This window comes from Geospiza fortis, unplaced genomic scaffold, assembly GCF_000277835.1.
Source record: "Geospiza fortis unplaced genomic scaffold, GeoFor_1.0 scaffold524, whole genome shotgun sequence".
Lineage (NCBI taxonomy): Eukaryota > Metazoa > Chordata > Aves > Passeriformes > Thraupidae > Geospiza > Geospiza fortis.
Window position 1 is genome coordinate 415,529 of NW_005054437.1, and position 27,773 is coordinate 443,301.

The 27,773-nt window shown below is 40.6% G+C and overlaps 1 protein-coding gene across 1 annotated transcript in view; it reads right to left on the reverse strand.

Moving 5' to 3' along the window:
• Positions 1-27,773, reverse strand: part of PTPN5 (protein tyrosine phosphatase non-receptor type 5) — a 54,314-nt gene that overhangs the window by 11,692 nt on the left and 14,849 nt on the right. Inside the window, exons 2-10 of the mRNA XM_005427192.3 lie at positions 21,045-21,226; positions 20,024-20,143; positions 18,144-18,227; positions 14,440-14,678; positions 11,619-11,808; positions 8,717-8,801; positions 6,325-6,404; positions 5,700-5,837; positions 2,266-2,376 (exon numbers count right to left, since the gene is read on the reverse strand). Coding sequence (XP_005427249.2) covers positions 2,266-2,376; positions 5,700-5,837; positions 6,325-6,404; positions 8,717-8,801; positions 11,619-11,808; positions 14,440-14,678; positions 18,144-18,227; positions 20,024-20,143; positions 21,045-21,226 — 1,229 coding nt within the window. The remainder of the gene's footprint in view (positions 1-2,265; positions 2,377-5,699; positions 5,838-6,324; positions 6,405-8,716; positions 8,802-11,618; positions 11,809-14,439; positions 14,679-18,143; positions 18,228-20,023; positions 20,144-21,044; positions 21,227-27,773) is intronic.

The following is a 27,773-nucleotide window of genomic DNA, read 5'->3' on the forward strand; positions in this document are numbered from 1 at the left end:
GGCACAAAAATATGAAAATAGTTTGTCACGTATAGTCCCAAGTCTCTCACTATGGTTGTCAGTCACTGGATGCTAAGAGTGCTCTGTGGTTGTGCATTTTCCACCCTTCTCTTTGGAGGACAAAGCTTTTGCACAGCTTCACCATGAACTAGATTGGGAAAGCAATCACGTTAAATCGTTTTCCTTTCTTGAGATGGATTAATTTTCAGAAGGATCAATCAGTTTCTCCCTTTGGCTTGGCACACAGTCACAAACACTTGTGAGGGCACATGGGAGATGGCTCAAGGATCAGAACAAGAGAGCTGGGCAAAGGGAGGCTCAGCTTCATTGAGATGTTTAATGACTGGGTTTAAAGTGCTCACTGAAGCATGTTCCATCTTACACTGGGTTTAAAGTGCTCACTGAAGCATAGCCACAGGATCCTTAAGGCTGCGTCTAGCTCACTTCAGGAACAGAGACTCTTACTATCATAGCACAGAGTCTGGCCTTAGGTTATTTACCCTAGGGAGAAAATACTTTGTTTAAGAGAGCATAACTAGTTATCATGAATAACACTCAAACTCACTGCAGTAAATCAGATCAACACTGCTCTGAAACACAGTTGCTTTTGAATGTGTGACTCTGTGTGAGTCACAGAAGTTATGAACACCCAATTCTTAACTCAGTTGCGAAAAATTATAATAAAAATGCTGTCAATAACACTGAGGGAAAAGTAAAAGTCATCTGAAGAAAAACATGAATCACTACATAAATCATTTGGTTGACAGCAACAGAAAACATACAAAGTTCTAGTGATGAACTCTGGATGCCTTTAGTTTTGTCTGCTGTGTTAAAAGTTTTATGCTTCTGCTTGGAGCACTCTGACTTCTGTGGTTCTGTACACTTCTGCTTTGACTTGAACAAAATATTCTCTATTGATGGTTCCTTGGGACTGAGAAGACTTGGGAACAGCTAGGAGGAAGCAAGATTTAATAGACAGTTTGAAGTCTACAACACGTATTCTATAGCTGAAATCATGACTCAGTGGCTAGACACTAGCAGCTTTCTCTGAGAACAGAAAACAAGCCTTGCCTATAGCCTGAGCTTTTTCTAAATTCCCAAAACCTGACAAATCTTATCCCCTATACGGAGAGAAAAATGACAGTCTACTCTGTAAAGCATGTAGTAATCATGTATTCCTGAACACTCCTGTTTAAGGGTAAACTGAAGTCAATTCATGGCTTCTCCAGTTTTCACTACCAAGTCACTTAATGTATGCATGGTTCAGAGCTGCTGCTCCACTATTGCCATTAAATGGCAAATGCACAGCTCTAGGGACAGGTAACTTAAATGGAATCTTTATTTCAGTTCTAGAACTCAGCAGTTCACATCCTGACATTTGAGGGTGGAAGGAAGAGACATTGACCCACTAGAACTGAAAACAAAACCACTGTCTAACCTAAAAGCAAAACCAGATGAGCTACAAGTCTGCAACATGTAGATATTCTTCACTTCCCACTTGTCATGGAGTGCAATTTTCTCCTTGCTACCTTTGCCAAAAGCATGAGTGACAGACTTTCTACGCTCTGAATCCAGACATGGGATGTCATATGCTGGCTTTCTGCCCATTAGCATATGGCTGAAGAGACTTGAAACTGGTTGGATAAAAGGAGAGTTTTTCCAGCTTGGAAAGAAATTGTTGTGTTATACTGAGGTCGGGGTAGATCTGGCAGATGAAAGATGTATGAAGTTTATGTAAACAGACTGTTACTAAAACATGTAGCTTGATATTCTAGAACCTAGCAATGGAAAAGAGTTGTAAAATAGGACTCTGGTACTTTAGATTAAGTAGTATCTAAGTACTTAAAAAATTAAACCAGTGCTAAAACTTTGTATCCATAAGATGATAGAATGGTTACTGGTATATAAAACTACACTTGCAAAGAAAGAAGCTCTCTGTGAGCTGACATTTCATTCTAAATGATCAATGAACCCAGAGGACAAAGGCACAGAATGAGTCACTGGTTTCTTACCCAGTGAACTCCACACTACTACAACTGGCCTGGTGGCTTTCAGACTGTACACATGCAGCCTAAACCTCCGACTGCCGATTTTCCTGTAACTTTCATGCTGGTGAACTGGGCAAAACCACAATGACTTCAGTAATGAAAAGTGGTATTTGTCCAGCACTATACTGTGCAGAAGCTTTCTACACAACTCCCCCTGAACATCTGCATTTATAGGTTTAGACAGCTAAGCTACTGTAAGTACATTGGAACGATTTACCTTTAGGGTGATGAGCCTTAAACGGTAATCGTCTGCTTGTATGACTCTCTTAACTGAGATTTCTATTCCTTCATAGGTGACTTGTTCCTCTGGCCAATATTCTGTGCATTTCTGTGTGCAATATAAAACAAATCCAGTTAAGCAGGTATCAAGGGAGGCTTGGTTTTTTTCTCCTCTGAAATTGAATATAGCACATGCAGAGATGAATATGAATAAATTTTGTTTCTATAATAAGTACAATCTTTCACTTACTAAACAGGGACTACATTTCAGTTGATTTTTGCTGCATTCATAATAGCCTGATTGCTTCATTAAAACTGCACAAATCAAGTAATTACTAACCAATGCTTTTAAATACACACATCCTTATTTATCTTTATGCAACTGATGTGCATTTTGAAGGTTCATTAGAGAGGCTGGTGGCAATGTGCTTGTGTTTTAAATTAATCTTTTTCTTGAGATAATAATGATTAGTACAATATACACTAGTTACCAATATATCTGTGCTTCATATATACTGATGTAGAAACACAAAATACAGCTTTTCTATTTTTTATAATGGCTCAGTGCTCTCTGAATATAAAATGATCATTTACATACATTTTTGCACAAAATAACATGACTTGGGATGCTTGGGAAAATAGATTATGTACCAAAATCCACTTAAAATTGTCTGTGAGAATCTTTCAAAGATAGGGAAGTAAAAGGCAGCAGTAGCTGTGAGAGAGATTGGACTACTACATTTGATTTTGCAAAAAAACAGTAAGAGATACAGTCAGCACAACCTGGCACTTGGAAACACAGAAACTATAAGTCCATTTGCAGATCAACTCTGTGGCACTGATACACTAAAGATGAGCCAGCGCAAATTTGTAGGTCCCTCTGATCCTGGAAGGAGGGTTAAAAAAGACTGGTTTTATAATTAGTTTCTCTAAATTAATCAATATGCAAAGGCAGAGACAGGCATTTCAATATGGTGCACAAATTAGTTCATGAACATGGAATGACATGAATCAGGCAGAGGCTAAGAAAAAGGCTCTCTTGTGATAATGCAAGAAGCGATTTCATTATCACAGGGGAGCAGGTATCTGCTATTCAACAAACCTCAGTAAAGATGATGCTTGTAAGATTCCTCTTTTACACAGCTGTACACAATCTTGGAGGAAACAAGTTGAATCACTTTTCTCTCCCCCACCAAACCTAATTCCACTTGAGGAGAAAGACTAACAACAGAAAATACCTTGCAAAGTTACTGAGTCAAAATTTTTGTGTGGGAGAATCAGAGTTGTTCCATCTGCACAGTACATCAGTTAATAACCCACTGGGAGCGTGGCCCACTGTGTCTCTGTAAAGTTATTTATGCAGATGGTGTTTTTTCCTCCTCTGCTCATAAACTGCAGAATCCACTGCAAAAATTGTCGAGAGTGCTACCAGCTATCAATAGCACAGACACTGCTCTGCTTAAAGGAGCAGAGTAAGATTGCCCACCCATTTCTGGGGGCTGTCTGTCAATTCAGATTAGAAGTGACAGAGGGCTGAGGTGCAGAGCTTTTAATCCTCACATTAGTGAAGCCATTGCACTGAGAAAGAACAAAGTCTCTCTTACTAGCATCATTGCTGAACAAAACTTTTGGGTTTGAATCTGTACTTTGAGTCCTGCTATTCATCTATTAATAAAAGTGTTGCAGATAAATGGAGTGAGTAGAGAAGACGTTTGTATGAAAGGACCTTGTATTTATGGCTGATATTGCTGACATCAATACATTTTTGACACAAAAAGTATCAGGAAAGACTCAGCAGCTCTGTTGTGATATACAAGCTGTAGCAAGCTCCAGCTCTATAGTGCATCAGCACTGCAGTGCACTGCTTCCCAAGACTGACAGGAGAGTTGAAACACTTGGTCAGTGCAGGTAGGAGGCAATCCAGACATAAAGGTCATTTTGCCTTCCTGTTATACAATCTTGTTATGAAAACTATAGTTGAAGAACATTTCAGATATGTCATTCAGGACCAACATTTCCTCTGCATCTTCTTTAAACCTCAAAGTCTGCGAAAGATTCTGGTGCACTGACTATGTCACGACATTTTAATGTCGTATGTGCCAGAAAATGGCAACTTTGATTAATGAGCAAGTTATTGCTTCAGTGCTGCTGCTCAGATACAGGCAGGTGCAAATTTCAAACCTGAGCGAAAACAAAGCATTCGGATCAGCAACATACTCTGCATCTTTTGCATGGTTTTCAGCAATCCTTGACAGGGCATTTCCAACGAGCCAGCTGTAATAATCGACCATTTTTAACTTGCAAAGCATCATAATTCTGTGTCAGTCTTGTTCATGTCTTTTTTTCAATGAAGTTGAAAAAAAGACATGAACATATTTACTTTATATCTATGAAAAGCTGAATGTTTGTACACATGCATGAGTGTGGGCACTAAGCCTCCAGCTAGCAGGTAAGCTACAACTCTGTCTGTATGCTGGATGTTTGCCCATATTCTTTGCCTTCTAAGCATCTAAAGCTTCTTCTCCAAACAAAAATCTCTAACCTAAATTACTAATCTGTTCTCAAGGACAAGCCTGACATACAATGGTGCTGCAGCTTAAGAAACAACATTTTAATATCTCCACCTAGCCTTGCTGCTTAGTGGCGGGGAGGATGCAGAGCCCAACGCATGCCTAGATCACTTTCTCATATCTTACACTGCCAGTAAAGGCAGATGTGAGCTCAGCTACCTGTCTGTGAGCTGAAGCCCAGGCACAAAGTTCTTGCAAGTCTGCTATGGGGGAAAGATTTCAGCAGGTAAGTAATTAACAGCTGGAGGGCTGCAGTATTATAAACTGCAAAAAAAAAGAAGAATTCACTTTAGGTGGATTAGCACAAACATCACTACAATTTAATTGATGGTAGGTGGCAAATAGAAAATTTCAGCATTTCACAAGCATTCCCTAGACACATTCAGGGGAAGGTCTTCAATATCCAAGTCAGTAGTAGTTGTGGATTATCATACAAAAATCAGGTACTTCCTCAATGAGATGTGCATGTAGACATCAAATCATAATAAATGCAAGATAATGCAGCAGCAACTCTACTGATTAAAGATATTCAGCCTTAGCAGTTATGGGGTACTATTGCTTTTGATTCCTTCAGAAAGAACTTCAAAGGCTGCCTGCAAATAGAGCTGGGTTAGGAGGGGTTTCAGGTCAGCTGGGGAAGGAAAATGGCAGAACCAACAGTAGGACAAGTCAGACAGCAAAACAGGACTCACAGTAAACTGAAGTGAAAGAAAAGCCCACATCTTCTCTGAGCCTGAAGAATTTAATGCTGACTCTGATTGCACAGGCCACTGAACTAACTTCTGTTTGTTGGCTTAGTGTCTATGCTGAAAATAACTGCTGGAGTACAGATAAAAATATAGACTGGATGTAACAGCATTACCTCGTTCATCTCTTCTATATTGGTAATCATGACAATGATGGGAGAACGCTCCTGCCACACCATTCTCCAGAAGTCAGTGACAGTATTAACTATCGGTCCCTGAGTAGCAATATATACCTTTTCCTCTCCTCGATAGCCCTGTCAACAAAAGAACAAGAGATCAGTTTTAACAGGGATGTCCACCATAACCTTGAAGGTTAAAAAACCAGAGAACTATCCCAGATGAAATGCTGACTGCATGGCACCAGCTCTCCTCTCCATCTCTCTCCTGCACACGTGTACATGGAGCAAAGGCACAGTACAGACTCAAGAAATTCCAGCAAAGAGTGTCCTACAGCCTTGAGGTGACTCTGGCTAGGTCATGAGCCTTACTCAAGCTGATTATCCAGTGCCTTGGTTAGGCAGCTGACAAGGAATTGTGCATCAAGAACTGCAGAAGTATGTTTCTGTCTGGTCTGAATCTGTACAGGTGCACTTTGAAATTGGGGTTTCAGCTAAGGTAAGCAGGAGAGAAGAACAATCAGATCAGCTAGGATGCCTTTAAAAGCCAGTGTGTGGTGCAATTCTGTTTATGTTAATGGTGGCCGATAGGCTGGGCAGACACACTGGGCTACAGAGCTCTTACCCTGATGTAGTTAGCATTGATGTAAGAGCTGAGGGGGTCGTCCTGATCAGCTGAGGTAAGGCACACTCTGCTGTGAGGATCTGAAAGGTGTAAGGAGATAAGGAATAGTTTATCAGAGGAAGGAGACACACAAGATTATTTAGTAGAGCAAGACATTTACATGCATTCATAGCCATCACAGCAGATGTGAGTGGCCTTAGAAAACCCCTATGTTAAGACCATTAAAAAAGGGAAAGGATGGTTGGGGTAATTTGCAGCCTTCTGACAGTTTCACCCACTCTCTGAAGCCTGCCTTAATTGGTCCTGAGTCAGTGTCTCAGCATGACTCTGGAAAAGCAGTTTTCTGCTACAGGAAATTAATTCTCAATCTGTTAGGTCAACAGACTCATTCTGGCTTCAAAGACATTAGAATATTGTTTGTGAAATGATAGCAAAGAGCTTTTCTACCAAAACATAAACATGCATTTCTTGCACCCAGGCAAGCCAGATGACAATAACTCCTTCCCAGTTTCATCTTGCAATGAACCACACTCCAAGATGTGCTACTAACAAATATAATGGTTATAGAGAAATTAAAGAATATTAACAGTCTCTTGCATTTTAAGTCTCTTCAGTACTTGAGTCTCCTTCATTGAGGCTGTTTATGAAGCATTATTCTTGTTCTAATAAGATGACAAAAGACAACATTATTCCATTTAAGAAGTTCAGTCCAATTCCTACCAAAGTCAATGGCTGTTTCACTGATTTTAATGGGACCTGACACAGGCCCACACTGACCAGTGCTACCCAGTTTGTTACCATTGACAAGAAACATTCTCCTGACAGAGGCCTCAGCAAACAGCAATAGTGTACATGACCAAGATAATATTAAAAACAAACCACAGGTGCCTCTTTAATAAAAAACTTCAGCTGGCTTAGAAAGCAGAACAAAATTTATGTAAAAATTGTGCTTAACCTAATATCATATTAAGGACAGAGTACACAGTAATTTTTACAGTACTACAAACACAAAGGCAGCATGAAATGCTGTCCTCAAACAGACCAGATTAATGTTTCCTGGGATCTTTGGCTTTGAAGTGTAAAGAGAATGTTTAGGTCTTCTTTCTACCCCTCTTTACTGCCAGCACCAAGCCCTGTGAAATGGAGGCAGTGGGATAAGAGCCTCAGCCCTCTCCTTTCCTCAGCAATATCAAGCCATCCTGCGGCTACAGTCAGGGACAAAGTTGCTAAAAGTTCGTTCAGAAAAAAACCTCAGATCATAACGAGGCCAGAATAAAGCTGTTAACATTTAGAGAGATGGCTGGGTGAAAGAGTTATCTGAGATGAAGAGGTCAAAGTGACAACAGTGGCTGCTGGCAGATACCCATATGGCTGAGATGAAGAGATACCAAATTCAGAATATACAGATCACTTAGAGATCTGGCACCTTGGGCACCTGAAATCAATATCCACTTTTGCAATCTTCCCATTGCAGCAAAACCAGCAAATTAATACTTGAATGAATCACCTCAATCATTAGCACAGCAATAGTGAAAGGCTGTTAAATGCTTTTACACTTCTGGTCTGAGGTAGACTACAAAGTCATCAAAAGAGTTTCACACATCAGGCTGCAGTTGCTGGAGTTTGTAGACATTAAAATAATTTTTGGAAACCATTTTCAATCTGGATTCATTGACTGTTTGGTATAGCTGAGGACATTTTTGACTTTACTGCGCTTATATTTGTTAACCTGACATTGAACCTTTTGTATTTTGCAAAAGACTACTGTAGTGATTGTACCACCTTCCAAAAACAGCTTAGAGGAAAAAAAAGAAAAAAAGGCACGACATCCAATTATATCACTTTTCAAAGTATCTTAAAGTATGAGAGAGGGGAAAATGATGACACTTGTAAAAATTTGTAGCAAACAGTTTCTCTAAACTCCTGTTTCTGCCTACAAATAAAACGAACATAATAGAAAAGAAAAATATGTTTCTGTGTCATCTTGATGCCATCAGGACAGTCGCCAATATTCTCAGTCTGCATTTGAAGAAACATCAGTCAGGAAAATAATGCTGCTAGAATTTAGTCTTTCAAAAGAAATTTAATCAAAGAAATCTTAATAAACCAAGTTCTTGGGTACAACTTTTAAGCAGCACCAAATGATGCAATTCTAATAACTAAAATACCTACAGTTCCCTGAGGATCAGCAGCATTTTGGTTCTTCATGCTCTGTACCTCTCTGGAAATTTGATTTATGCTTTGAAGCCATGCTGCTGCTCCATAAACATGGCTTTTGGACAATATATTCTGGTGACAGTACATTTCATGCACTCTGGAAAGGAAAACGCAAAGCCCTCCAGCATGTGGAATAAACCAACCTGCCTCAGTGACTTAAAAAGCAGAAACTTACTTGGGAGAATTGTTTTGTAGCGATTCTTACGCACTAAGCCTGGAATATCATATTCCTTTGGATCAACAAAGTTCATTGGAATTTCCTGTTAAAAGAAAAGAAAAACAAAAAAACCCATGAACAATAAGAGACAGTCAGTAATATTATTAGATTCACAGGAGGTATAAAAACCCCAAGCCCATTATGTCCTACCTGTGAGGGAGGCAAAGTGATGAAGTCAGCTGGGACATATTGTACAGTACCTCTAGCAACTTACCACCAAAGTATGATTGATGTTTCCTTTTTCTGTCACTTTCTTTTCTGAAATCCTTCAAGTGAAAATGCTCCTAGTGACTAATTCATTGAGTAACACGCATGACATATTCACTCCTAATATTATTAGAACTGAATTGTAAGTGTAGGCACAGAGCGATGCAAGAGGTGGAACGCAAGATGCTGCTCCAAGAGGATGGACCATCCTTTCTGACTCACATCGCTTCCTCTCTGAGGGTGGAAGGTAATAATCTGCTGGGGACTTGCACCAGCAGCAAAGTATGACACACATGATGACAGGCTGGTGTGCTGACCCGACTCCATGGAGCCGCGGGAGCGTCACTGCTTTGCTCATCGTGCTGCCAAGCTCCATGGAAAAGGACAGCAAAGGGGGGTTCGGGGATTGCCGGCACTCCCTATCCCTGATGCAAAGAACACACAAAGATGGAGTGGCTTCCTGTTCCCCACTGCTCATCCCCTGCAATCAGGGGCTAATGCCAGGTGGGAACAAACAGGAACCTTCCAGCAGCTGGAGTAAGAAGGCAGGTGAAGAGAAGGGATGTGTTAACCAGGCTCAGCAGAGAGATGGCTCACAGGAACCGGGAGGCAGAGCTGGTCATCCCAGCTGCTGCACACTAGACAGGACAGACTGGGAACAGGAATCAGGATTGAGTAAGGCAAGTGAGGGAAAAATTTAAGATGAGCAGAGCTATCTACTACAGAAACATAAGATTATTAAAGCTGAAAATGACCTCTAAGATCATGGAGTTCAACCTTTCACCTAGCGCCTCCATGTTTACTGCTAAGCCATGTCCCTAAGTGTCATATCCCCATACTTACAAACACTTTCATGGATAGTGATTCTACCACTTCCTTGGGCAGCCTGTTCCAGTGCTTCATCCTTTCAGTGAATAATTTTTACCTAATATCCAATCTAAATCTGCCCTGGAACAATTCGAGGTCAGCTCTGGAACCTTAGAAGACTATCTGCACTCCACTTCTTACAAAGCACTGAGCACACTGCTGGCTTTAACCAGAGGCAAATAAGGACAAAAATGTTTTGTTGAAGTAATTTCCTATCAATTTTGAGAACTGCATAGGAACAAAATCTTCATATTTTTCTCAATTGTTCCTTGGTATTTAGTCAACCCAAACTCCTCCTGAGCCAAGCTCCATGGGCTGTTTTTGGGTCTTAAGTCATTCACTGCACAAGCCAATTCTTGGTGAAATCAACAAGACTGCTGTCTGAGTAAAAACTCTAAATCTTGTATGAATTTCAGGATTTAGCCCTGTTAATGTGCTCCTTGACTTTTCTTACAAAATGAAACAACTGCTTGCTTCATCTGGGATCAGGACTTTGAAAACCAAGTAGGTTAGACAGAGTGAAAGCACACGATGAAGAGCTAGCTAGTGTTAACTGTTTCATAAAAAAAGAACTGGTTTACTGTTTTTAATTACCGAAATGACATTTTGATTACACAGCATTTTGTGCTCTTTCAGTTTTCATTAAACAATGAAAATAGCTTGGGATGGTTTGACTGCTGGATGATTCTACAAACACCAGGAAACCTAATTCAAAATCTCTCAGACAAATTAAGTGTATTTTTTCCTACATCTAACATTATTTTCTTCGCTTGAAAGCTACAGAGTAGCTCAAAGACTGGTGAAACTGTATGTGGACTAGTCCAGCAGTCAGCTCAGACACCAAGTGAACATTCCTTCCCTAAAGGAGCAATAGATACTTTAAAAGAATCAGGGCTTTGCCTACACAAAAGCTGCTTTCCTTTAACTTGTACAGCACTAAAGGAATTAAGGACCACAGATTCCTTGTGTTCTACTTTAAAATAGAAGCCCAGAGTATCCCTCATTCTCATGAAGGGAAAAAAACCCCTGAAACCGCACAAGGAGGGAGGACAGCAAGTGATAATCAGAGTGGTCTTTCCCTTTCAGACACTTAGAGGTCATGAAGAGGACAGACTGAAAGGGCTGTAATGTTGCAAAACAATTTTCCTCTGCTCTGCTGAGATTTCATGCTTAAGAGAATATTTGACATGGCAGTATTAACTTCAGTAGTTTACAACTAGTGATTTATTTTTGTGCAGAGAAAAACCCCAGTAATACATACTTTCTATAGCTCCCGCTGAATGACAGAGCCACAGTGTTTCAGGTAACCAGAGAACATTTAGATTTGAAAAGTAGCTCCACATTAAGTACTCAACAGCAAAGAGGGTGGATTAGGACTAATTTCATCCCTAGGGCAACTCCAGACACCTTTCAAGAAGTTATGCTTATAGCAAATGAGGCTTTTCTTCTGAACTCTACTGATTTTTTGTTGTTGCTGTTGTTAAAAAGGTAATACACATCAGCGCAAAAAAAAAAATTCCTCTGAAACAAAGACTTCTTCTTCTTGTTGCTGTTGGTTTTGCCAGATCAATTCTCTAGTTTTTAAGTGACAACACTACTGAAAGCTTTCAGACATTGTAATTTAAAGGAATGACAAATTTGGGAATTGCATGAAATGCTTCACTGGCAGAAGCAGAGTTTGCATGTACTACTTTTAGACTGGCAGAAAATTATACCAAGGTCTTCTGTGGAGAGACAACATCCCATTTTTATTGATGCTCCTGGAAGAGAGAGGTCAGACACTCACAAAGAACTCTGCCTGGAGTATGAAAGGATCCAGTGCCTTCTTGTGCAGCTCCTCTTCAGTCAGGATGTTCGAGGCCGTCTGGAGGTATTCCCGGGCTGACTGCTCCCGGGGGGACATGACATAGCCAAAGCCTTGCTCAGAGCAGCCTGGGGTGCACATATCCAGTGTGAGTGAAACATTTGAACCTCTCCTGCAAAACAGAGCAGTCAAAGTTTGCTTACAACGGATCCATCACTGCCAGCAATGAAAGATGAACAACTTTAGGAAATCACCCAGCTGGTTCTGATGGGGGCATTTTGGTAACTACCTGTAAGAAAATGGGTGATGCTTCTTGTGTGGACAAAACCAGAAGATGATTTTGTACACTGAAACATCATTGGGGTAAGATCTTGGGATAAACTGCCAGTTCAACTTCAACAGAGACACAAAAAGCCAAGCAACTGCAGTGAATAATTTTTCCATCAAAAATGTTCTTTCCACAACTGTACATCATAAGAAGGGTAAAATGAAGGTCCCAACACTTTAATAGTCACATTATAAACAGATACTCTTAAGTGTAGAATTTTTTTGTGTTAGTTAGCCACACAACAAACCAAATAAGTCAAAATGCTTACTATGAATAAAGTTTTAAAGCACTTCTTTTTGTCTCACATATGATAGACAAATGTGAGATTCAAAAGCTGTCAGTGAATCTATATTTAAATATCTTTAACATAATAATAAAGCCACACAATATGATGATTACTAGGTAGAGGTTCTATACATTTACACAGTAAACCTATTTTTGATGAATCTCAACTCAAAAAATTTAGTTAGAGGGTGTGTGCAGGAGCTATTAAAAACCATGTAGGCATGCAGGCATACCAACTCACAGAGAGGACAGAAGTCATCACTTGGATCACAGCCCTTTCCTGGACTCAGGATTTTGTCCAAAAGAATTTGCAGCCAGCCTCCTACTATGATTCACAGCCATGGGGAAATGCCACCAGTGGCAGACATGGAATCTTTAGTGACACCTTTCAAAGGATTTCACCTTGTGCGTGCTATTAAACAGCTACCACATTTCTCCCCCAAAACAGATGCATTTGACAAGGATTGCTTTTGGTTCTTTCAAGGTAGAAGATACTACCTACATTAATAGTTCTTCAGCATGAAGAAATAAGATAATTTCTTCTTCAGCAATATTCAGTGGTGTTTGAATTTAGCTGCTGACCACCCTTTTAATTGCATAGGTGGCTAAAGAATGAGAGGGAAGTAAGAGAAAAGCAGAATGGATGCCAAAGAGGCACAGGTAGGGGACACAACACCAAATAAAGGAAAAGTGACCAATGTGTAATGTAAGTGAAGTTTGTCAGGGCACAGCTCAAACCTGAAATGATGTCTGTCTTCTCAAGGACGTGTGTATGTTGAAAACAAGTTTATATCTTGAATGTTCACATTGTATCTAGTTTGACAACTTCAAGCAATTGCTTTCATTGTCCCACTTCTAGTTATTTGACAGGTTTTTGATTGTAATTCATTACTTTACCCAATTGATTATTCTCCAAGCAATACTCCCCAATTCTCTTGATACAGAGTGCCTTTCATGTAGGCTAGCAGTCACCTGAGGAAAAATGTCACATCTTTAAAGTGACAGAAATGGAATGAAATCAGGGATAGTGAAGAACACAAATAACTCACGTATTTCAAACCCAATCTTGCCTATAATGAAAAAGCAACAAAGCAGCAGCTTCAGGGACAAGCCCCAGAGGTTACTGTGATCTCATATAAAGATAGAATAAAACAATAAAAGGTATAAAATTTTAGGACAATGTTATAACAAGCCATAAAGCAATAAAAAACATTCGAAACCCACAAGAGTGCAAATTGAAAGCCTCTTCTGTAACACTCCTTTTTACTGCATCCTGAGGAGCTTCAGAAAATCAGCACTGTATTCTATGCTCTGTCCTTTGTTTTAAGCTTTAGAGATGAGAATTAATTATGCTTAGCCCTCCAATTAAGCTTGAAAACTGAGAAATAAAGAAAGGTGATACTTTGCTATGCTGGGCCTCTCAGTAACTTCATTTTTATTCATAAAATCCTCACTTTTGCAGAATTTCTTTGCAGGAATTCTATCATCAAGACCTTTATTCTATTTCACTAAGACAACTGAAAGGACACAAAACAGAAAAATATTTTCCTTTAATCTTGAAACTGCCCTTTCCCAGCTGTGAACCTCTCTGAGAAGCTCCTGACTTGCCTGAAAAACTCCTTTTTTCAAGCTGCCCTTATGGTTCAAGCAGTGGACACCAACTCACCCAAAGTTTCATTACTGGGTTCATTTGAATAATTCATTTACTTCTGGATTAACTCATTAATATGAGAAATACAAAAGACTATCACTTTTTCTGTGGTTTGCTTTTGGAGAAAAAGACTAGTCCTCCAGTACAAGTAACAGGGGAAAAAAAATATATCAATGAGACCCACCTCTTTCAAAGGTAAAAGCTTTTACTGCTCCATAGGGGATTTCATGCAATGCAGTTGCTGTCTTGATGAATGGTGAGAGACTGATCAAACACAAATAGATGTATTCAATGAAAAGAAATGATGCTTTAGAACAGCACTTGTTGACAGCTGTCCAGAAACTGTGTGCTGTTTTACTAACATGCTTGTATTTGTGACTGGACTGAAAACAGGACAGGAAATAAAGCAGGTGGCTGGACTTCACAACCACATTTGAAAGTGACATGCACAGAGGCAATAAAGCTTCCACCAGGCACACAACTCCTAAACCCAGAAAATCTGGGAGCAGACTTTTCCCTGTTAGTCACATGTACCCTACCTTTCTTGCAGGCCCACGGATTTAACCGTCAGAGTAGCTGGGTCTGTCTCCGCTTTGATGTCCATGACACAGTCAAAGACTGGAGTCTCTGGCACAGGGTCCAGATCTAGGAAGTCATCTTCATTCTTATCCTCTGTCCACTCTGAGTAGGTGAAGGAGGGCTGCCGGCTCACAGACTGCCGTCTGTCCTCTTGCACCGGAAAGGGGGGGTCTGGTGGGGCTCTGAGGAGGTGCCAAACCTGGAGGAAACAAACATTTAAACAAGTTTCTGCTTGTAGCCAGCCCTTCCACATGGCCTAGGGCATGGGTCTTTGGGGCAGCATTCCAGCTGTCTGTATTAGAATTGGAGAGTACTGAAGAGAACAGGAATGTTCCATGCCGGAGTGGCTTTGTGGTGTGTGTTGCAAGGATTCACATCTACCCATTCAAACCTGCTTTCGGCCACAGAGGTTTCCACAGAGCTAGCCAGGCTTAACTCAGGGATACAGTGGAAGTGGAATGTGCTTGTGACCATCATATGCAAGCCAATGTGATCCCACTGTCCTTTTGTTCAGTTTCTTATCTTTTCCAGGCTTGTTTACAAAACAAAAATCCACTATAGTATTCTACAAATCATCCCTCTCCTGATTTAATGGCTTTCCATCTGAAATTTACATATAGCTGTCTTAAGTTAATATAACTGAGCTGAACATCTTTAATAACCAGGTACTGTTCCCCAAATTTATGCATAAACCCATAATTTTTTGAAGAAGCCTTAATTTTGATGTACCTGATCCTGGGGCTCAAAATGCCCATATCAGTTTTTGGCCAGGGCCACAGACTGTTATAATCTAATTATCTGATTTGAATATGATATGAACATTAATTAATGAATCCTGTGAAGTTTCAAGACACAAATGCAATATGAAAGTTTGTATTACAAATTAACAAAAGGTTTGAAATTGCACGAATCTAAAAAATTTCCACATCATATCAGATTGCACAGATGCTGTGATAGACTAGATGATTTGGAAATCACATCAGTAGACTTCAAATCCTGCACACAGATTTCAGCTAAAAATCTCAAGCCCACCTCTGAATTGCAGGATCTGGAATCTTAGGCCAACTTCATCCATCTAGCATAGAACTAGTAGTATCACTCAGGCTAATGCTCTAATGCCATACAAATTATACTTAATTGTCATGTATCCTTTTGAAACTAAGAACAGGTCTTGCTTTCCACAGTAAAAGCCTCTTCTGTCCTTTTCTTACATGGCTTTTAAATGACCAGTTAAATTTTAAAAAGTGCCACTAAAAAGGTCACATTTGTCTTCCTAGGTTACTAAAGCACATTAGGATTCCATGCAGGACAGTGTCAATTTCAATATTGGGAAAGAAGGACTTGGTCATAAAGGCACTCTCAAAGGAAGATTCCTTCAAGGTCTCTTCTAGGCAGTACATGGCTTAAAATCAATTCTAAATAGAGAGCGAAAAATCACTCAGCTGAGACAAAGGAGAAAATAAAGAAAACAGTCATCATGCAACAATCTGTTGTCCACCAGGCTGGGATTGTAAAAAAACTGCCTGGTTCAAGCACTATTTTCAATGTTCTCCCAATTACTATGTTATACCTTATTCTGCAAACACTGATAAAAGCAGATGTTTTCAAATTTGCAAATTGCAAAGCAGCATGACCTCAGACATCTGAGAGGAAGGTGACAGGTAAGCAGGAAGGGACAAGACTCATGTGCTCTCTCTAAACAGCCTCTCCTTCCTAATGTCTATGTTAGAGAGAACATGCTGGGTAAGATGGACCATAGACCAGAGCTCACAGGACACTTATATTCTGTGGCCCAGCAACTTATCCAGAGAACAGGGTGACACAGAGTGACATTTGTGCCCCTACTCTAGCTAGGAAAGTCTTAGCACAGACCACAGGAATACAAACCAGCGCAAACTTGCCAACATGGAAACTGTTAGAAAATGTTTTTCTCTACACAAACTTTAACCAAGAGAAAAATAGGCCAAGTCTACTTTAATCTATAGTGGTATTCATGTTCACTTGCAAGGAGCTCATATACAAAACTGTCCAAAGAGAGATCAGAATTTTTAGTCATTAAGAGTTTTCACTTAGCTTTATCTTCTGTGCTAACGATGGGTCAGCAATAAATGTTTTAATCCACCAAGAAATAGCTGAATATGCAAAAAATCACACCCCTGATATTCAGATTGTCAGCCCAGAATGTACGAGTTCCAGAATGACTGCCAATTTATCTGGAACTCATACAGTTCTTGACAATTCTTAGTTGTCTTTTAATTTTTAATATTTGCAATTACAGAATTACCAAAAGTTTATTTTTGAGGACAAAACTAATCTGGATAAGGTAAGGCAGCATCAAACCCCCAGAAAATCGCATGAATCTGACAAAGTTCCTTGCCTACATCAATGATCACAATAATGGAGGCATTAACTATAATTGCTTTGCCTTGTGAATAGTTTTTAGAAAGTCCATTTTCCTGACACACTAAACAGAAGATTTTGCCACTGTGCTGCCTCTGAGTGAACTTAACCATGGCATATAATGTGACATTACTTCCTAGCAGGGAGTGTGGCCAGCAAATCAAAGGAGGTATTACCCTCTCCTCAGCACTGAGGGAGCTGCACCTTGAATATGGTCTACAAATTTAGTTCTCCCAACTTAAGACAGATTTGGAAAAATCAGAGGGGTCCCAGTATATGGTTTCAAAGGAGGTCAAGGGTCAGGAGTGTAGGAAAAAGGTGGAGGGAACTGGGCTTTTTCAGTCTGGCAAAGAGGAGGCTGGGATGATCTAACAGTGACCTGCAACTACGTGAAGGGCAGCTCCAGAGATGCAGACAGACATTTCTTGGTAGTACCAGCTGATACCACAAGGAACAATGGCCACAAACCTGCAGAAATTCAGCCCAGACATTTACATTTGTGAAATTCAGATGAACCACGAGGAAAGACCTCTTCCCCAAAAGTGCTACATGGCTGTGGCACAGGCACAGAAAGAGATGATAAATCTTCCTTCCCTGAAGGCTTTCAAAACCCGAGCGGAAAATTTCATGGCTGACTTTATCAAGTGTTGGCGACAGCCCAGCTTCAAGCAGGACATTAGACTAGCAATCTCTGCCCACCTACAGGCCCATGATTCTGGGATGTATTTCACTCAAACAGCATGTGTACAGCACCGCTTCAACTTCCTGAGCTACCTGGGGTGCACCTCTGGAAGGACAGGAGTGATGCTCTGCCTCCATGTTCAGTAGCAGCATTCCCACTCTAAAAGAACAGCACAGAGGGGTTTGAAAAGCCACATTCAGTTAGAGCTCCCTGACAAGACAGAGCTCTCCATAGCTTTTCCATCTAGCACACAACTTTGTGCCACTTACACAACCCATGGAGAAACACAACACACTGCTGCGCCCCAACAGCTGACAGCTAACTAGATTAATTGTAGTTGTGCCACTTAAGCTTGTTCTGCAGCTGGGGCCTTGGCCTACATCTAACAGGATTTCAGAAGAACAGTGGCACTCTGGAGCAGCTCCTTCTGCCATTGAAATCAATTGATGATTGTCCTCTTAACAAAAATGATGCTTTACAATCAACTTGGGCACAACACCAACAACTTTCATTAAATAAGACATCTTATAAAATCTCCCTGAAAAAGGGCATGAATACAGTTTGTGCTGTATCATAACTTACCAGAGATCCTACAAATAGCAGTCCTAGAGAAGCCAAAGACAGCAGGATGTATGATACCACAACACTCCCAACCGTAGTCAGGCTCTGTGGAATAACAGAATAGACAATGATTCATGAAGTATTTAGGGGCACAGTTCAGTGTCTGCATGCATGTTCTTGGCCAAGTGTGTATTGTTTCCCATGAAGATTTACTGATATCATACTCACTCCATGGAAAAGCTGCCATCAACACCAAAAACAAATGCCAGGCTTTGGAGAAGACTGAAACTGAAACCATCTCCAAGCCCCAGCATCTCAGAAGGTCTAAAGCCCAGATTTCACTGTGAAGGCAAACAGGAGTTCTGCTTCCTACCTTCACCTTTTGCCAAAGTCGAGATCTGAATCCACAACTCAGTTTTGCAGTCTGGACCAACACTTCATTGCTACAGTCAGGCTGATTTATAAACTGTGGTAAAGGGCTTTGAACAAAGTTTAGTACTGTTTCTGGGTTTGGGGATCCTTTAATAGAATCCAGCGAGTTTTCTGTGCTTTCTACACATTCGGTGAAACACCATCAGGTTAATTCACACCACTGGCAGTGGAACGAATTCCGATGTCTTAGTCATTTTATAGTCGTCTGTAGCTCAGCCTGGTCTCTGTAGTAGGTGCAATGGGCTTCAGTGAGCAAGGAATTTCACTCTGTTTTTCTCCTACTAGTACAGCTAATGAGAAATTTGGAGTTAAGAGCTTCCATTTGCTTATTTTACCATGAGAAGATTTCTTTGACTACACTGTTTTTCAAGTGTAAATCTGCACAATAAATAGTACTATAATAAACAGTCCTCAAACATATGCATGAACATCTGTACAGAGTCTTACATGGGGTGTTCATGTGGTGCATTCTAGGAATCACTTTCCTCTGTGAAGGACAATTATTGCAAGTCAAAATTATACAAATCAGTGTTTTTCGGTAAGGAACAACAATTTGTTAATGATTGAGCCACTGCAAATAAGACACAGGCAACAGTCTGTGAAGAGCTCTGTGCATAATAAAGCCAACTGCAAAAGAAAAAGTGCTTCCTTCAAAAAACCCCAAAAGAGCAGGTGACATGCAGCTCATAAACACTGAGAAAACAGAAAACAGTCTCCACTGTACTTCAATCACAAGAGGCACTGAATCAGATTTTCTATTAGCACTGCAAAGCCTCTGCCTCAAAGATAATGTACAATGGATCTAAGCATTCTGATAGCAAATATATTTCATCAGATTTTTGAAAGTAGCTGTTCACCACTTAATTAAGGTTCTGTCCACACTAGAAAAATTTGCACTGGGTATAATTACCAGTAATTTATCAGATGAATCATTCTGGTATACATGTCATCATGTCATGGTGAGAAGCTAGGCAATTTTACTGGGGTGGCTCTGTAGATATAATTGAATCTGTGCACCTAGTACACTTGAAATACATTTCCTGCACACAGATATGTTCTAAACACTCCACAAAAAAGTATTTTTGAGCCTATGTTGAGATTTGCACCTTTAATATGGGTTGATCCATTCTTCCAGAATTTAAGCTTCTATTCATCCTAAGAAATTAAATTCCAGCTCTCCCTTTACTGGGGGCTAAACCTTAATGAGATGACTTTCTATTGCTTTGTTTCATTTGCAATAATTTGCACATAATGAAAAATCTGCTGTGCTGACCTAACGTCATAGTCATTATTAAAATTCAGCCCAATATCTCAAAGATAAAATATTCATGTGCTTTCAGAAAACTCTTCTATCATTTCAGGACGTACACGTGAAATACACACATTATACTTATCAGAAGAGATATTAGAAGGACCACTCAAAGCTACTGACATCAAGTCCATAACCAGAGAGGAGCACAGGGACTTACCTCCCCTTGATCTGAAAAAGCCTGTTTAAATGGGGTAAGCAAGTAGGAGAGCAGGTTGAAGGCATTCTGAGCTGCTGGGATGGTCCCGTAAGTGCTGTACCACAGCATCATGCCGAGAAGCTGCGCAATCAATCAGAAAAGACGTAATTAGCATCTCTCATTATGCACACATTCATTTTCATTTCAAGACTGCATAATTAACTAATTTAGTTAGCATTGATTTAACGTTGATTATCGCTTTGGCTTTTGAAGTCAGGTATTTTCTAGGCTGTAGCTTAACAGGAATAAAAAGGCTGATGGCTCCAAGCTCAGCCACTACTAACCAGATGTGCATCACTGAGTTACCCAGGCTCCCTCCGACCCTCACTTGCAAAAGGGCTGCCCAGAAACAGCAACACTGAAAGAGCAACAGGTTCCTCTGGCTTCTGAACTTTCAGGATTACTACTTTTAGATCAAAACTAGTAATTCCATGAACTTAGGATGTTATTGAAAGGCTCTTAAGGCCTCTCTCAAAGCTCTCACCGACAACCATGTTTCACATAGGTATCACTATACATACACACACACAAACATACACACACGGAAACTTTTCATTTAAAACACTCAAGGGTGCTGCACATGCCACAGTTCACCTAAACTACAAAAGCAATGACTTTATATTACACACTCACAGAGAGGTATAAGCTCATCCCACATCACAAATTTAAACAGCACACCTCCCGCTCCACTTGTAATCAACATGGGTCATGATCCCCATACATATCAGCTATGGAAAATGGATTTGGTGAGATATTGGTCATTTGGCAATGGAGGCATTTGCAGGGTGGCAGGAAATGGGATGGGAGTGTGGGACATCAAAAGGCAGGGGCTGCTCTCAAGGCAAAGCCGTGAGAGGTGGCTGCAGAAATGAGGACTGCACCCATTCCCACTGCTACATCTACAGTGAGTGAGGAAGCCTCCCAAGCCAGCACAGCCTAAAAGAGGGGTCCCAGCATTCCAAAGCTATGCAAGCTGCCTTACCAGTATCTGTGAGAGGACAAACAGATACATGCTGTCTCCGGGTATCAATCCATTCCAGGGGGGAGGCCAACCGAGCACTGTTGTTTTCTGGGAGGCTTTCAGGGACTGGTCCTTCCTGCTCCGCTCTCCTTGCCGTCCTTCAGCTTCATCCACGGACTCCATCCCAGCTGGACGGGAACAACCTTCACGTGAAAACGACATGGGCAGGGGATGAATGGGATGTGACCCTGCAGGCACGGCGGGGGCTGCAGGGCTATTGTTTTCCTGGAGACGATGGTTACCTTTCTGTTCTGCCTCAGCAAGCGCAGCTCAGGATTGTGAGCGTCACACTCTATTAGTGCAGCTTTATTCACCTGCCTTCATCAGAAAAAAGTGAGTGTGGGTGGATAAATTATTTTCCCTTTCTTTCCGGAGGTGCAGATTCTGGGCTTTGTTGTTAACAAATTCTCATTTACATTGCTGCACTTTTTCATTTTTACTTTTTAAAAAAACCTACCTGTGCTATTGCCTAGCTACACACTTCCCAGCTACGTGATGGCAGAGAACCCATTTTGCCCCCTCCTGTCTCAATTTCTCTATTTCTTTTATTTGTCTGCTTTGTCTAATCCGATTATAGATTTCTGAGGTAGAGACTGTTTCATCTGATGTGTCTGAATAGTGCTCAGGGACTCTGGGTTTTGGCTGAATGTCCTAAGGCACTAATAAAATAGACTTTATTCCAATAACCTACTTCTTGGATGAATTCATACTCTAAAGCTATTTAATAATGTTGCAGTGCTGTTCTGTTCAGTGGAAATAACCACTGGTGTGGCTATTCCCTCAGTAACAGTATTTTGAATAGAGTCTATGTAGATATAAATTAATTTACAAGTGAGGAGTGAAAGATCAGAATCATTGTGTGTAAGTATTACTGACTTACATCTTTGGACATGAGGAATGCCCCAAGGCTGCCCTGTGTACAACTCTGTAGATTTAAGCCTAAACCAGCCTCCTGTGTCCCAGGGAAAGGCCACACCATTGGCCCTTACCTGGTTTGTTGAGGCCAGGTTTCTACAAAACCTTCTTCTCAGCAAGCATTTCTCTAAACGTCTCACACTTGTAACTCTAAGTCAGATACCATTAACTAGCCACAGCTCTAATCATAAAATGAAATATATATTCGTATCAGCTGAGGGTCTGTCCATAGTAAGAATTAATTTTTAATGCTGTTTTTCTGGATGCTAGACATCACAGGAAGTCTATCTCTCAGTCCTTAAAGGTGAAAAGCTTTAAGCTTTTAAACTGTTTCATGTCTCACTAGATTCAAACAAGAATAGAGAGGAAAATACTTGTTAATGATTGCCAATTTTTCCTGCTATTTTTGTGGGATGTTTACGTCCTGTGTTTTGGAACCAGAATCTGAAAATTTAGCAGGGACAGAATCTTTGTGTCAGAAAATATTTTTGTTACCTTTGCAGAGAGACATGCACCTGTGGCTCACATCTAAAGCTTCAAAACTATCTACTATCTTATAGTTTATTATTGTTTGCTCCTAAAGTCTCTAACCTTCCATTTTCACTAAACATAGTTTAAGTTCTACTTTTCCTTTATCTGCATTAAATAACGCACCTCTGCTCCTAAGAATGATTAATTAACATATTTACTGTTTTTCAGGCTCCGATGATTTCCTATCTCGCATACTCCTCCCCAAATGTCAAAATAAAATATACACAGTGCAAAACTAAAACATTGGGAAGACAACCAGACCAAGGAATGCAAGGAGCCAAGGAATGCAGATTTCATGCTCAGCTTTCAGCTGTTTTTTATAAGTCATAATATTTCATATTTCAGAACTTTTTTTTAACTGACTAAAGGTGCTGCCTTATGTAGCAGGTAAACAGCATTTCTTTGTTTCATGCTTGTAACAGCCTAAGATTTCACAAGGTCATTTCTGGTTGGAAACAAACCCCTGACTACAATACAACAACATGAAGGCCACTTAACTGCATCTTCTACAACAAAGATGTCAAAGTTAGGGCACGCTGTAACCATGGGGATCTGTGCCTCTCCACAGCCTAGAGGTCCAACTCCTGGAATTCCAGTGTTGTCTAGTAACAGCCATACAACTGTAGGGGTCACATTCTCCTTCTTACAACTGCCCTTTATGAAGGACAATAGATCACTCTTACTTCCAATTATTTTCACTGCATAAGAGAGAGACCTGGCCTGTACACCTGGCAGCCCAGGACTCCAGCTCTGCAGAACTGACATTTTTATCAAGAGGTATTTTCACTAGCACAACAGAAAGCAAAAGTTCTAAGAACTAAAATAACAGAGAACTGGTTGAATCCATACATATAAATAGATACATGCCTTAGATATACAAAGAGAAGGTCTAATGTTAACTTAAGTCCACTCAAAAATTTTCTCCTATAAATCCCAAAGATTAGATTCTAACAAATAGAATGATGCCCACCTCAGGTTCTGTATTTATTTAACTATGCCAGCTTTAAACAATACTTCAATTAGCACTCACACATCATCTTGGAATCCAATACTCCTGTATGGTTTGCCCTACTGGGCTCAGGATTCTTTCAGTTGCAGACGAGGTAATGAGTGAAACACGAGTGAAGCTTTCCTGTGTCAAGGTGAATGTGAAGGTCTTGAGAGAGCTGGCAAGGATCACTGCCTGCAGGAATGAACAGAGCCTCTCCCCTGCTCGTGATTTGACTGGCAGTGAAATGTAGCATCCATGTGATAGCTTCCTCATTTCCTGCATCACAGAGATGGGGATGCAAGTTCCATGAGTACTTCTGCTTTGGCACAAGACTATACTTGCTAGGAAAAAAAAAGCCTTTGGCAGAGGAATTAAAAGGTCTCTGACATCTGTAGCAGCCATATGGCTTGTGAAAACAAGTTGAAATTTCAAAACAGCACCATAAACTCATCCTTGCTGTTCAGGGAAAATCACTTTCTGCATCATGCCAGGGATCCATTCATCCTGCATCCTTTCCTTAAACAGTGCCACCAAAACAAGCTGCCAAAAATACAAGGCACAGCACTACATATTGTCATATTATGGAATAATTTATATAGGAAAACATTTTCCTTCACTCGGGAGGTAAAAGCTGGCTTCTGTAACTCTGGCAGTGCCCATTTTAACCCCCCCCCCCCCCCCCCCTCCCGCTGATTTTTTTTCTGACTTCATATGTGGGTACATAACAGGCAGAAGAATGAAAAACACCTATATAACTCTCAGAAAAATAAGTGCTTAGAGTACTAGTCTTAGCTGAAATACTAAAAAGCACTGTAGCAATAACCAGCAAGTCAACAAAGCCTTACAGTAACAAACATGCCACGATCCCATCAAATCCTGCTGTGGGTGAAGCATTAGCAGCTCTGTAACTCGACTGAATCATACTTAAAGCCTTCAGAGAAAAACAAAACAGAAAACAACCCCTCAGAACCTCACATCCTGGCTGTATTTCCTAATGAAGTTAACATTTTAAAAGGAACTTGTACATGGGTGCTAATGTTCAAGGAATTGGCACCGCTCCATTGGCAGACTTAATTTAACAATGTATTTTTGAGAGAAAGACTTGTTCCTCAGCAAAACTGTTTTTATAACAGAAAGAAAATCCACCCCAGCAATGAAAAGACAGTATACTCATACAGTTATTAGACATTTATGTACATCCATCACACTGTCCCTGTGAGAATGATGCTTCTGGATTGGATAGTACTGCCTCTTCACTGGGAAATACAAATTTTGTTAATGGTGGATTGTGGGTTTTACCTTCCAGGACACACAAGACAGGAGGGCAAAAGGGTCCTCACCTGTTCTGCCGAGTCTCAAGCTGCAGCAGCCAACACAACACAGCAGCTGGGCTGCATTGCCCCTAATTGTTTCAGGTGTATTGAGGTACATTTCCCTCTGAACCTGTCCGCATCTTCAGGATGGCCACATGTGGTGAGAATTTGTAAGAATGGACCACAGAGTGGAAGCACAACAAAGTATGAGGTATGCCAGCAATACCTCACATCCATCAGGATTACCAGCATTTCAGACCAAAGCGATAAGTCTATTCATGGCTTTTGCATCTTCAGATGTCCAAATGCAACTGCCTAATGAAATCTCTGCCTCTAATTTCCATCTAACTGCTAGGGAGAACTGCTATTGATGAAAGAACAGTAGATGAAAGTACTCTAGTGAGATGAGTCTCAGTCCACTGATAAAAAGAGTTTTAACATGCACCTCAACTGCACACACAGGACACAGCCCTGGGCAACGTAGTTCACAGATCTGGTCAAGACCTTGTTAGATACACACACCATAAGGCATCCTGACTGCAGGCAGGTCCAGGTGCTGGGAAGACAAAGACACATCAAACCTGAATGAGCTCAGAGTGCACATGAACAAGAAACAGTTTGTGCCGGAGGGTAAAAAACCTATCTATCCAAAGAACAGAGCTTTAGGAGAATGTTTTCTTATCCAATACCTATCTCTTTTTTGGTTGCCACTGCAGCATGATAAAGATACAAACTGAATAGCTTTCTTTTGCACTGTGATGGTATGGGAAGAAGTAAGAGGAAGGGGACCTCTCATACTTGCATGGCAAACACAACTTGTGTACTTACATTCTTCACTCTGCAGGAAATCAACTAGTGGGTCACTCTGAAATTTCTACTAAACTTCTTTATGAACAGCAACCTAATTTATTAAGCAGTAAACATGACATCATTACTGTTTACAAACAGATAAAAATCACCACCAGAGAAAGTCTGCTTCTTCTTGAGTCTGTCTGCATTCCTGACCCATCTGATAAGTTATGTTGAAAATTTACACTACAGATATAATAATCTGTGTTGAAAACTGGGGATACTAGCTCCCCCATTATTCTTTTTTTTTCTTGACCTTTCTGATCATGACAACTGCTACTCTGCTTGATTTCTGACCTGCTTTGTTTACAAGAGTTAAATGCATTTATGTTTTCCAAACGTCCGAGTAAAATTCTGCTCAAGAGGAGAACACCTAGGCCCCAAAAGCATCCAGATTAAAAACTGCAAAGAAAAACCTCCCCAGATGCACCCCACAACTACCTACTACTGACTGACTGGAGATAGAGGGGATTTACAACAATGCAATCTCCTCAGTACCTCCAATTCCATTTTGGATAAAGTCCAAGTTTTAGCTGCCAAGAGCTTGTGGTTGGTAGATCTTGCATTTGTAATGCAAATCCACATTGAGAGCTACTTCAGAAAGCATAAGACAGTTTAATTCAAACACAAGGAACAAGCACGGCAGACCCATGCTTTACCCCTAAATAATGCAAGGCACCAAAGCAGCCCTGATATCCCTTTGGTATCTAACTGGAAGCCAGTTAGATCCATCCCATGGTCCTTTGTAGGACTGCAAGCTTCAAACTCTTCTCTGTAACAGAACTCATGAAGAAATAAGCCTGACATACCATCAAGTTAAGTAAGAGGTCCAAGAAATTGGAACCCACCCTGACACATTACAGAGGAATGGAAGACTCTTCACCAAGACTGAGCCTACACAGCAGCAACACAGGTGTGTTACTTAATCTGAGATGAATTTCAGCTTACAATTTCTAATGCTTTTAGTTTGCAGTAAGCATATCTACCCCGGACTGTAAGAACAAGGTGAACCAGGCTGCAGGTATTCATAGCTGTATGGGGAACAACTGAAATTTCTAACATTCAAGGATTCTATTTCAGAAAGCTGAGTATTTTTGCTAAAGAGATCACATTGGAAATATTTGTATTTCGTTCACACCGATTCATGGGTTGACATGCCCATCAAGGGAACTCAGTTGCTCAACAGCTCTCCAGTGACTCTGTTTCAGGCTCTCAGAAGATTCAAGAGAACACCACCCCACAGCTTGCCTTTTCTGTGTGTTTGGTTGGGGAAATTCAGTGACAATGATGCACATACAGCTTTAAAATTGAGCTTTTAGTAAGTACAACCACTGATATAAAATATCTACTTGTTATTGATTACTCTATGCAGAAAAATCTACTTCAGTCCTCTGTTCTGAAAGACAAACAGAATTAGTAATAAAATACCACAACATTTTCATCATTACCAAACTGCTTAGATAGGCACTGCATTGGCCACTCCCTAACAGTGAGATGGTTAATTTGACCTTGTGTGACAGAGGATAACCCACAATTATCAAATTTCCTTTGGGCTTATTTGTCCATGGGAGGCAGGTAGCATGGGGAAAGACAGAAGCCTCCTTCTGAGGAAGGCAAGTGTTCTCTGTGGAGTTCTTTGACAGTACAGAGGAAAAGGGGTATCACCTACTTGCCAGGAAAAGTACTGTACACTTGCACTTTCCAAGCTCAGTTAGTGGAGTCTGGCTGCTGCTTATGCCAAACTCCAATCACCAAAAGGGGAAGACACATCAAGAGAGAAAGAAAGGAAAGAGGGAAAGTCGTGCAGAAAATCTGTGAGCAAGTCAGGCAGATAACAGAGGTCTACGTACTTCCAGCCCGATGCTTCTCCCCTTTCACTGGCAACATTTCTAACAAACTCGAAGAAGAAACTTTCCTCTCTACCTGAAATAAGTTCTGCTGAAAAGAATACACAGACGCTTTGGATGCTGAGTGGGGGGAACTGCACATCTCCATCCATAAAGAGCCTCTTCCCATCCCCGAGGGAACAGCAACCTGATGCCAGAGTGTGCAAGGAGAATAGCTGCCTTTCAGCTCAGCAGCTCCCTGCTG